The 12,274-nt window shown below is 47.1% G+C and overlaps 1 protein-coding gene across 1 annotated transcript; it reads left to right on the top strand.

The window, feature by feature from the left end:
- The first annotated feature begins 374 nt into the window (after nucleotides 1–374).
- Nucleotides 375–4,306, top strand: cnrip1a (cannabinoid receptor interacting protein 1a). The gene is made up of 3 exons (XM_063477125.1): nucleotides 375–616; nucleotides 1,778–1,922; nucleotides 2,851–4,306. The coding sequence occupies exons 1-3, from the start codon at nucleotides 438–440 to the stop codon at nucleotides 3,013–3,015; spliced, it is 489 nt and encodes a 162-aa protein (XP_063333195.1). The 5' UTR covers nucleotides 375–437; the 3' UTR covers nucleotides 3,016–4,306.
- The last annotated feature ends 7,968 nt before the right edge of the window (nucleotides 4,307–12,274 follow it).

Here is a 12,274-nt window from a genome sequence, read left to right as displayed (position 1 = left end):
TTTACTTAAATCAGCTGTTTTTATCTGTTTTTAACAACAAAGATGTTGCTTTGGCAACGAGGGGGCAGTGTTTTACCGGCAGAGGTGTGAACATATTTTCATCTCCCGGTCATTTCCTGCCTGTGACGTCATGTTGAGCGTGCACAGGTGTTGTATTTTTCTGTCTAACCTGTTTTATGTCATTATATTCAGTTTCACAAGCTCTTCGTTAAACTTGTTGTTCTTTTGTTTTTAACCTTCTACAAATTTCCCGACTTTCAGATGAACTTATTTTTTTAATAACAGCCCACCTGTGACATTTGCTTTGCTATTTGCGGCTGCAGTCTTTTATTTTGAAAGCAGCTGTCACCGGAAGCCGTGTGAGCGTGCAGCTTGATTCTGGTCCTTCCTCAGCATCTCTCTCACCCGTCCGCCTCCCCCTCCCTGAGCTCGGCGCCATGGACGACGTTCCCCCGATCATCAACATCTCCATCGCGCTGCGGATCCAGCCCAACGACGGCCCGGTCTTCTTCAAGGTGGACGGGACCCGGTTCGGCCAGAGCCGGACCATCAAGCTCCTCACGGGCTCCAAGTACAAGATCGAGGTGGTGCTGAAGCCTGGAAACGTCGAGGCCACGTAAGCATCTCGGTAACCTGTGTGTGCGGCACGCCAGCGCGCATGTGCGAGAAATGATAAAGAACGTCTGCAAGAGGTGATGATGAGGATGAGGAGGTGATGATGAGGAGCAGGCTGCTGCTCCTCCTGCAGGCCGGAGCATCCGACACCTGCCTGAATAAATCATGCGGGGATCACGTGTCGTTCCCGGTCAGGGCGGAGGTTTGCGGTTACCGGGGACAGTGAAAGGAAGTGACGTGTTCATTATGGAATAACGGGGGTAAAATGTGCTTTTTGCAGGAGCAGAAATACCATCAGAGAATACTCCATTACATGTAAAAATACTGAAGTATTATCAGTTAAATAAAGGTACATATTGATATGTGACAGTGATTGCAGAGCGTGGGCCCTGCAGGAGCCATCAGCCCACAGCGAGGGGGCGGACCTCTGCTTCCTGTCACAGCAGCAGTGAGTCCCACACTGACGTTACACTCTGCTTCAGGTGTTCAGCATCAGTTACCATGGTGACGGTAGCAGGTTAACAGGCTTCGTGGGTAAACGAGAGACATGAAAGGAAAACTCCAAACTGATATAAACAGGGAGGACACACAGGTGGAGGCCAGACAGGAAGTACACACACCTGAGTACGCTGTACTTTTCAGGTCGCAGGTATCTTACAGGAGAGGAGTGGACAGCCGTTATCATCAGCATAAAGAACAGTAAATCCAAATGTTCAACATGAATCGAGCCTGAACACGACGCTGTCTTTACGCTGTGAGCTGCAGGGATACGACCGTAACATTGACACTAATTAAAATTCATTACAAACTATTTCAATGTGCTTACAGTAAAATCATGTCTGTGATTCTCAGGTAACCTGACTTGTTTCTCCTTATTCTGTGTGACTATAATTACATTTTAATTACAAATTAAATCCACTGAAGCGTTTATGAAGCGTTTCGCAGCATTTACACATCTGGACGACATTTAAATGACTTTTAGATGCGAGTGGCTGTTTCCTGTTTCCTTCATACTGTGGGAGTCGCTCTCACGTCACACGCTCAGCTCGCTGCTGGACATCAAACTGTCTTTAACAGTGTTTGAGACAAAATGTCAAAAATGATAAAAATGTGCAATATTTTTATTTTCGTGCATAACCCTTCGGCCTCTTCTTCCTCACAGCAACATGAACATCGGCGGCGTCGTCTTCCCGCTGGAGCAGCAGTCCAGGGACGACGAGTCGGTGGTTTACCACGGCCAGTACGACACCGAGGGCGTCCCGCACACCAAGAGTGGCGATCGGCAGCCCGTCCAAGTCAGCATAGAGGTGAGATGTCTCAGAGCAGTGCCTCGCTCTGAGACAGAAAAGGCAGCGTGGAGATGGCCTGCAGTTAGCCAGTGCTGTGTGGGGCTGCATGCTTAGAATTAGCAGGTATTAAACTGCTGTTTATGAGAGCCTGAACAGCCTGCTCTATGCTAGCCACAATCTCCTTAAAACATGGTGGAGGGACAGGATGATCTGGAGAACCAGAGGGCCTCAGGTGGCCAACAACATCCTCTAAACAAGAAGGAGTGACAGCAGAGCAAGACTGAGACCGAGGGGTCAGACTGAGTGACGAGAGCCTGTGTAGTTGCAACCTTTCCAATAAAAAACACAAAATCATTAGACAGTTTAGGCGAGGCCTCCAAACACACAGTTTGTGGAGCATTTAAAAGTAAATCAGTGGTGTTAAACAGCACAGGTGGATTATGACTGTTGGAGGAAATGATCTCTCCCTGCTGTCCTGGGTGTGTTTCAACAGGAACAACCTGCAGGTAAAAGTTTGGATAAATTACTGGACTCACTGGAGTTCAAATGTCGTAAATAATAAAAACCAGCTGTGCAGACGTCTGCGCAGCTTATTCACCTCATGTGTTTCTAAAGCAGGAACCTGAGCAAACAGAGAGAAAAAGAGAGGACGTGTTCAGAAACAGACGCATTTGCATCTAAATTCTTGACCTGTTTATACTTTTCGAGAAAAAAATGTAATTTAAGGTGGTATTATCACCCAGTCGCCCGTGTGACAGCTGCACAGGCGTAACAGATTTATTGATCTACAATCAGACGCATTTGTGCAGTTTCCTGTCAGCAGATCACGTTACTGTACACGCCGTCTGGATTCATGAGTTTGACCTCTTTAGAAACACCAAAAACGTGTTTTAAAAGCCTGACGCCGAATTTGAGCTCGAACCCTCTGGTTTGTGTCTCGGTGCAGTTTATCAAGGCGGGGACGTTTGAGACGGTCTGGCAGGCCAAATACTACAACTACTACAAGAGGGAGCACTGCCAGTTCGGCAACAAGTTCAGCAGCATCGAGTACGAGTGCAAGCCCAACGAGACGCGGACCCTGATGTGGATCAACAAGGAGGCGTTCAACTGACTCCGCCCACTGAACCCCGCGCAGAGGACGCCGGTCTTGCCGGGACTACCTTTGAACATCAGCATCGCAGTGAGAGACGGCACCTCCTGAAGGCGGGCGTTGGGTTGGCGGGGTCTGCTCTTTGTGCTCTTTGATGACCTCTGAGGGAGTAACGAGCTGTTTCGCACGCTGGTCTCTGTGAGGGCGGGGTTTCAGCAGTCAGAGGGTTAACTTAGCTTCTCAGCTGGTTTCAGGCGTTTGACAAACATTCACTTTCTGCAGAGGTGACTTTCTGTCATCAGGCTGAACGTGAAGTTCCTGTGGAAAGTTAAAGGAACAGTCGGACAGTTTGAGATCCGAGCTCATTAGGGAGCTTCGGAGACGAAGGCTGACGCACGCTTCAAGTCTGTGTGTCCAGCAGGAACTTTCTCCAGGACTCAGACACTCGTTCGTTTGGTTAGTTTGCAGCTACGGTCACAATAATCTTCTGAAGCTTTGGGTTCAGCAGACGGGCGCTGCTTTTAGATCAGGCTCCATCACAGGTGTTCTCTCTGACACTCTACGCTTAAATAAAACACCTTGAGAGGAGCAAAGTTGTTAGCCGGTGCTACATAAATGACATTCACTTCCTGTACTCGATGCACAGACTTGAAAGTCGTCTCCATCTCCTCAGACTCTGGAATAAATCTGACTGTTCCTTTAACACTGAAACCCCCTCAGACTGAAGACCAGCGTGGGAAACACCTGAAGTATTTTATCTTATTTATTACCTGTGTGAACGTCTGAGAGAGCAGAGGCGGCGGATGAGAGGATGGACGTCACTTTTCTCGTGTTTTGTGTTATTTAAAGGAGAAATCTGTACACTGCAGTTTTTGGTTCGCTTACTTTCCAGCTGCAGAAATGAGTTTCACTGGTGTGAGTGTTGATCCTTCACAATAAAAGCTGGAGGGATACTTTCTGGGACTTCCATGTTCAAACTGGTGCAGTATCTGAGGGACTATTTTCAGCAGCGGAGTAATCCTTTGAGCCTTGAAACACCTCTGTCTCCCTGCTGAAAGGAGGCGACCTCCTCTCTTCACGTCACTTCTTGTGTTTGCTGCTGATTATGTTTCTCATGTCTCTTAAATTGCATGGCTGGAAACTTTTTGCCAAATATGATCTGTTTGTTTGTTCCTTTGTTAAGATGTCTCGATGCCTGAAACTCTGTTTTGTTACGTCTTGAACTGAGGAGTAAAAAGTGTGTCTGTGAATAAAGTGCTATACAGAACCACTGGGACTCTGCTGCTTGACTGGAATAATAAAGTTTATCCATGCAGTGTTCGTGACTGTGATACTCCTTCACTTCATGCTGCTGAATAACTGAGATTTTCTCCTTACGAGTCCAAACTCAGTGTCTCATAACTACAAAATAAAAACTCTTCATTGTGTTATAGAAGCCTCTTATTTTGTAAATTCTTTTTTTCTGTTTGAAAGCTTCCAGAATAACCAGCAGCTGTCAGTTGAGTCACAGCTAGGACTTCATATCCAAAGTGCATGCGCTGGACTGAAGCGATGTCAGTTGAAGGTCTGTAAAAAAGCTAGAACATCTTACTATTCATCACTGATTGAAGAAAATCCATCTGACAAAGTCAACTTTATTTATATAACACATACAAAAGCAATTCAGCGTGCTTCACAAAGACAGAACAATCCCAAATATATAGAAAAGGAAAACATTAAAATCAAGAATGCAATAATTTAAAAGTTTAAGTTAAAATTTAACATAAAAGCTACAAAAAGACAAAGATTTCAGCCCTGATTTTAAAAAGCTAATAGATTCCACACACTGCAGGTTTGAGGGAAGCATAAACACTAAATGCTGTCTCACCTTGTTTGAGCTCCTGGAATATTAAGTAAGCCTGTTCCCGAGGGACTAAGAGGCTTCGAAGCCTCATAGCCCTCAAGTAAGTTAGCAACGTGTTGAGGCCCAAGACCATTTAGTGCTTCAGAAACCATTAACAGTATTTCCAAATCAGTCCTTTTACATACTGGAAGCCAATGCAACGATTTCAAAGCTTTTGTAATATGATTGTCATGATGGCGTGTGTGAGGGAGGCAACAATAGGATCCAAAATGGAGGACTCTCCGGCAGGTCTCCATGAAACTCAAGACACAGCTTTACTGCTGGATTTACAGAATACATTAATTAAAGTAGGAAGATACAGCCGGAGGAATGAGAGAAACAATAAAACCACCCTGGCATGGGGCAACAAGAATTTGAATTCATCCCTCCTGCCAGGCCCCCCTTATTGGTCTTAGGTGCCTGCCAGGCTTGTCCTGATTGGTTAGCGCTAGAGTCCGTTAAATGCATAAACTCTAACAGGTGAGATTATTTAGTGTCTAGGTTGGGGTGTCTCCCAGGAACAAGTGAAACAGGCGTGTCACGATAAAAACAAGCATGCAAAAACCAAAAGAACAAAAACACAGCAACTCATGCAAAACAAGACAAACTCCGAAAAACCACCCTTGATGACATAATCAGTGTTGGTCAAGTTACTTGAAAAAAGTAATCAGTAACTAATTACTGATTACTTCCCCAAAAAAGTAATCCCGTTACTTTACTGATTACTTATTTTCAAAAGTAATTAGTTAGTTACTTTTTAAAAACATGATTTACAACCTGAACAGGTGATAAAGTGATAGATCTTTCAGCCCAATTCTACTTTTTCTGCATAATCCATCATACAAAATGTAATCAGATGGAAAAGTCTCTTTTTAAAACTTGTTTTATTAGTTTTAATCTTTTAACTTTATGCATTTTTAAAATCTCCAGTTCTTTTGATCTTTGGGCTGAAGGAAGGACAATACTCGGTGTATAAATGCTCAATCAACAATCATTTTATTCCATACAACACTTTTGAGCATAAACCATCCGGAGGGGAGATGAGCGCGGGAGGGTGTCCGCCTGATCTCGAAGTGTCTGAGCGTTTCTGACATTCTTATAGCTTCAGCCCCCCTCCACCTAGTCATAAAACCTAAACATTCACATTCTTTCTCTCTTACGGCGCCTAAGTGACGGCCTTGGCTCCCTGTTTTATCTCCTCCTGATGAGATGGGGCAGAAAACCTCTCCGGTATGCTCTGTTCTCTTCTAATCAGACAGATAAGGCCATAACTCTCTGAAAACAGTATTTCTTATAACTCAGCAGTATAATGCATCATAAAACAATATCATTCATTCACAATAAATCAGCAGTCTAATGTAATACAAATCAGTTTAATAAATGTAATAGTTATCACCTTCTTCTAATTCAGGAGAATAATGCAAACTAAAACTACATAATAATTTCACAATCTTTAATTAGGGGTATAACATGGCATAAGATAATATAATAATCTCAAGCAAAAATGTAATTATATGCAACATTCTCTGACTGGAAGAAATTTGTTTAACATTTAAACCTATTTTCTGCACATTCCAGCACATAAAATAAAATATTTTTTGTGTTTACACTCAGTCTTTCAAATAGATGCACGTAGAACACAGCAGAAAATAAATAAAATCAAAGACTAGCAGTCCTGTTGCTCTATTTTCACCTGTATAGCAGGAGTGGGGTAGGCAGAGGTTTGCCCTGGTGCAGGTGTGCCGCAGCGGTCAGTGGAAGGATCCGCGAGTTTCTCTGTGAATTTCCCATTACGTGGTAGCGCACTCGGTGCTTGCTTGGACGTTTAGGGTTTTTTTTCGCTGTAAAAAGAAGTTTTCTTCCCACGCACAACGGACACTAATGTTTTTGTCACTTTTTATGGAATCAAACTCAAAGTAAGGTCAGTACTTCCACGCTTTAAACGCTGCACGCTCATACTCTCTCTTCAGATCTGCGTCACCGCTGTCTCGGTGGAGTTTAATAAACTCAGCCATCTGCTCCTTGCTATTTAAAACATAACGGGACATTGGAGTAAATTCTCGACCATCTCACGCTTCTGTTTATTCAGTTTTCTGTTTGACGTTTATTCAGTGTTTATTCCCTCCGCGAATCACTACCTTATCATGGTGGTGGGGTTTGTGTGTCCCAGGGATCCCAGGGGCTATGTTGTCCGGGGTTTCTGCCCCTGGTAGGGTCTCCCATGGCAAATTGGTCCTAGGAGAGGAACAGACGAGAGCGATTCAGAAGACCCTTATATGAAAATGAGGGAACAGTTCACCCTGCCTGGGATAGGGTTACCGGGGCCCCACCATGGAGCCAGGCCCTGGGAGGGTGCCTGAGGGTGAGCGTCTGGTGGCCAGGCCTTAGTCCATGGGGCCCACCAGGCACAGCCCGAAAAGGGGACATCGGCCCATCCTCCTGCAGCCCTACCACCCACAGGAGGTGCCGTAGGGGTCCGATGCATCGTGTGCCGGGCAGCAGCCAGGAATGGAGGCCCTGGAGGACTGATCCCCAGTTACCAAGACTGGCAATTGGGACATGGAATGTCACCTCTCTGGTAGGGAAGGAACCTGAGTTAGTGTGTGAGGTTGAGAGGTACCGGCTAGATATAGTCGGGCTCACCTCAACGCATGGCGTTGGAACCAGTCTCCCGGAGAGGGGCTGGACTCTGTCTTAGTCTGGATTTGCCCCCGGTGAGAGGTGGCGGGCTGGGGTGGGTATTCTAGTATCTCCTTGCGTTGCTGCCTGTACATTGGGGGTCCAGTGGATGACAGGGTTTGTTCCCTGCGCCTTCGGGTCGGGGAACGAGTCCTGGCTATCATCTGCGCTTATGCGCCGAGTGGCAACTGAGAGTACCCATGGAAAAAGACTTTCAGACTCCCTTGAAGAGATTCTGGCAAACCGTCAGGTGACTCATGAGGGGAAAGCGGTGCTCTACCTGCACTGTGTATAGTGCGGGTGGAGTGCTGCTGACTTCGACTGAGAAAATTGTCGGGCGGTGGAAGTAATACTTCGAGGACCTCCTTAATCCCACAGGCACTTCTTCCATGGAGGAATAAGAGTCTGGAATGAGGGGGATGACCCATCAATCTCCGGGTGTGAGGTTACTGAGGCAGTTTAACAACTCCTTGGTGGCAGAGCCCCTGGGTTGGATGAGGTTCCTAAAGGGTGTTGTAGCACTGTCCTGGTTGACATGCCTCTGCAATGTTGTGTGGAGATCAGGGGCAGTACCCCTGGACTGGCATCTAACTGGACTGGCAGACCAGGGTGGTGGTCCCCATTTTTAAGAAGGTGGACCGGAGGGTGTGTTCCAACTACAGGGGGATCACACTTCACAGCCTTCCTGGGAAAGTCTATGCCAGGGTGCTGGAAAGGAGAGTCCGTCCGTTAGTCGATCGTCTGTACTGGAGGAACAATGCAGATTTCATCCTGGTCGCGGAAACCGCTCTTTATCTTCTCAAGGATACTCAAGGGTGCATGGGAGTTTGCCCAACCAGTCTCCATGTGTTTTGTGGACTTGGAGAAGGCATTCGACCGTGTCCCTCGGGGTGTCCTGTGGGAGGTGCTGCGGGAGTATGGGGTGCCTGTCCCATTGCTATGGGCCGTTCAATCCCTGTACAACCATTGCAAGAGCTTGGTCTGCATAGCTGGCAATAAGTTGGACTCGTTCCTGGTGGGTGATGGGCTCCGCCAGGGCTGCCCTTTGTCACCGTTTCTGTTTATAATTTTTATGGACAGAATTTCTAGGCGTAGCCAAGTGGTGGAGGGCTTTCACTTGGGTGGTCTCAGAATCTCATCTCTGCTTTTTGCGGATGATGTGGTTCTGTTGGCTTCATCGGGTGGTGGCCTCCAGCTCGCACTGGAATGGTTTGCAGCCAAGTGTGAAGTGGCACAGATATGGATCAGCACCTCCAAATCTGAGGCCATGGTTCTTAGCCGGAAAAGGGTGGAGTGCCCACCTGGGGGCTCCTGGGCACCTCCTGGGTGAGGTGTTCCGTGCATGTCCCACCAGTAGGAGGCCCCAGGGCAGACCCAGGACACGTTGGAGAGATTATATCTCTCGGCTGGCCTGGGAATGCGTTGGTGTTCCCCCAGACAAGCTGGAGGAGGTGGCTGGGAGAGGGAGGTCTGGGCTTCTCTGCTTAGGCTGCTGCCCCCATGACCCGGTCCCGGATGAGCGGAAGAAAATGCATGGATAAAAAACTATAACTTTAATCTCAGCCAAACCCTTTTTACTCAGGAACAAATAAAACAGTGAAAAAAGCCAAACAATAATATATATATCATGTTTAACCTGAATTCTGGGATGGGTTGGGCCAAGAAGGATACACCCGACCCATCCTTCAAATTCAGGGAAATGAAAGATGGATGTGTCGGCCGCATTTGGAGCAGTCTTTGAACTGGGACAGCCTTCGTCGCCCGGCTGTGGCGTAATCGACCTTCAAATGATGCGGCCCCTTAATTGCGACATACCTCATGTGTTAATAGACCTCTCTGCACTGAATCATACTTGTCATATTTTTTACTTGTTATTAATCTCTGTCTCTCTTCCACAGCATGTCTTTATCCTGTCTTCCTTCTCTCACCCCAACCAATCACAGCAGATGGCCCCGCCCCTCCCTGAGCCTGGTTCTGCCGGAGGTTTCTTCCTGTTAAAAGGGAGTTTTTCCTTCCCACTGTTGCCAAAGTGCTTGCTCATAGTGGGTCATATGATTGTTGGGTTTTTCTCTGTATGTATTATTGTAGGGTCTACCTTACAATATAAAGCACCTTGAGGTGACTGTTGTTGTGATTTGGTGCTCTAAGTCTGTAACAACCCTTTTGGGTTATAACACCACTGGGTTTGCCCTACTATTGTAATAGCTGTGGGAGTCTCCTAGTGGGTGTGGTGTTGTTAGCGGCAGCCATTCCATGCTGCTCATGTTCCATTCTCCAAGAAACACCTTACTGTTGTAACGGCCTGGTGCCGGCGACTACAGATTCCCGCACATGTATGTACGGACAGAGTAGAGCCGTGGAGACCTGGCTTGTATGGTGTAATGTTGCTGACAGCGAATAAAGGTCTGTTATTGGATTTAACCGACTGGCTTCGGGTTATTCGGCTAATCCCCACACCGCACGCTCGCTGGACCTACTAGCCGCTCCTTCCTCGCCAGACTGCTGTTACAAAGTGGCGCCCGAACATTGTTCTCTGGATCTTCATCGTCATCCGGACCGACTGACGGTGGGCTCGGATATTTTTCCGTATTTTTCTACGATCGACACTTCGGCTGAGGTGGCGTGTTTTTTTTCTCTTCGTTTGGCCGGGCCGATAGGACGCCGTGAAGGAGCTGACTCCCCGCGATTTCAATGATATTCGCAGGCACGGAAGAGCACCGACCCATCGCTTGACACGCTCGCCTGCCGAAGGAGAGTACTCTGTGAGTAACTGTACGGTCCGACGGACCGCCAACTCAGTGCTATTGGACCGTTACGACATCGGCGGCGCTAAAGCTAATGCTAAAGCTGCAGTGACTTTGACTCAGTGTTCATTCAGAGGGACGTGTTGTTTTGTGTGAAACATTGAAGCATCAGAGTGTGCACGGACGCTCTCTGTCTGACTGATATTAACGCTTAGGTACTGTGTGTGAACGCTCTTTTCACTTCGCCATAACTTTTGTGGGAGAGAGTTGTTTCCACACTTAAAATGGCGTCCCACGCAGACACGGGGAGTTAGGAAGATGGCTGCGACCCGGATGCCGAGGTGCCTGGCCTGACAGAGTACATCATCCCTCGCGCTACACCTCTTGACCTCAACCTTGAAGTGGAAAACTTGCGAGGAGAGGTCGAGAATCTACGAGTTTGCTTACAAGATTTGCGGGAGCTACAAAAGAGCCTGCTGGAGTGTTTGGATCATGGAGCTAGGGGAGTGCCGGGAGAGCGGCCATCTTCCCAACAAACCCCGCTGGTGCCCCTTAATGACCGCTGGTTGGACGGGTATCGGGTGGACTAACCGTTATCATACGGACAGACTCAATGTTGACTGAGGGTTGGTTTCATACATGTACATGCTGTAATTATTCTGTTCATAAGGGGTGATTACTTGTTCTGTTCCACGGTGCCCTCGTCAACGTGGCCCGTGAGAGGCTTTTGGTTTGATTTTCTATCGTACTAGCTCAAGCGACGGGATGTGTTGTATTTCTGACTGTTTTTCCCTTGTCTAGGACCATCTCCAGAGGATGACTAGCCAGTAACACTGCATGTTCTGCATTGTTTGCTTCAAGCACTAATTTTGTTTATTGATTGTATTGACTGTATCAATGCTGTAAGGTAAGGGTGTATAACAATTCCTCCACAGCCTGCTTACTACCTAAAGTAGCTATGTATAGTGAAAGGGGGTAGCGGGAGGAGGGTTACCTGGGTCCGGCTGAGGACAGCCTTCTAATTGCCGGGGGGGGGGGGGGGGGGGGGGGGGGGGGTGATGTAACAACCCTTTTGGGTTATAACACCACTAGGGGGTTGGGGGGGGGTTCCCTACTATTGTAATAGCTGTGGGAGTCTCCTAGTGGGTGTGGTGTTGTTAGCGGCAGCCATTCCATGCTGCTCATGTTCCATTCTCCAAGAAACACCTTACTGTTGTAACGGCCTGGCGCCGGCGACTACCGATCCCCGCACATGTATGTACGGACAGAGTAGAGCCGTGGAGACCTGGCTTGTATGGTGTAATGTTGCTGACAGCAAATAAAGGTCTGTTATTGGATTTAACCGACTGGCTTCGGGTTATTCGGCTAATCCCCACACCGCACGCTCGCTGGACCTACTAGCCACTCCTTCCTCGCCAGACTGCTGTTACAAGTCGATGCATGAATACTTTGAACACAATTAGTGGGTGATTCAGCAGAGAGTCTGTATTGGATCAAGGAATTGACGATTGCACTGTGTAACAACAAAGTTTTTAATTAAATGGCATACACAAAACACCACTGTGCAATGCATCAGGAACAGGAAGTGATACTATACTGCAGTGAAAGCCAACACCAGGTAAATATAACATTTCATTTCTTAGAGTGCATGGAGAGACCATCTGGGAATGGTTTCAGATGAAATACATGGAGACCCAATGAGGCTGGAAATCTACAATGGAGCGTTTTACATGGTGCAGTAGCTGTAAATGCTTTTGTCTCTGTTTTAAATCCCAGCCATGATGAAATTGTCCAGTATGTTGTAAAGGGGAAACTGTGTTCCACTCTTTCCTGGATTTCAGGAGATCACAGACTGTGTTTGGGCTCCAGGAGAAGCAGTTCTGACTTTTGGTGAGATTATTTACTCTACAGACTTTCATCCTTGGCTTTACATGTTCGATAAAAGCAGACATTGTGGTTGGTTTAATATTCACTT

This window comes from Pelmatolapia mariae, linkage group LG6 (genome assembly GCF_036321145.2).
Source record: "Pelmatolapia mariae isolate MD_Pm_ZW linkage group LG6, Pm_UMD_F_2, whole genome shotgun sequence".
In the NCBI taxonomy this organism is placed as follows: domain Eukaryota; kingdom Metazoa; phylum Chordata; class Actinopteri; order Cichliformes; family Cichlidae; genus Pelmatolapia; species Pelmatolapia mariae.
This window is presented reverse-complemented; position numbering and strand designations above follow the sequence as displayed.

Coding starts and splice junctions, on each gene's coding strand:
- cnrip1a (XM_063477125.1), top strand. CDS start 438: ATGGACGACGTTCCCCCGATCATCAACATCTCCATCGCGCTGCGGATC. Junction 617..1,777: donor CCTGGAAACGTCGAGGCCAC/GTAAGCATCTCG, acceptor TCTTCCTCACAG/CAACATGAACATCGGCGGCG. Junction 1,923..2,850: donor CCGTCCAAGTCAGCATAGAG/GTGAGATGTCTC, acceptor GTCTCGGTGCAG/TTTATCAAGGCGGGGACGTT.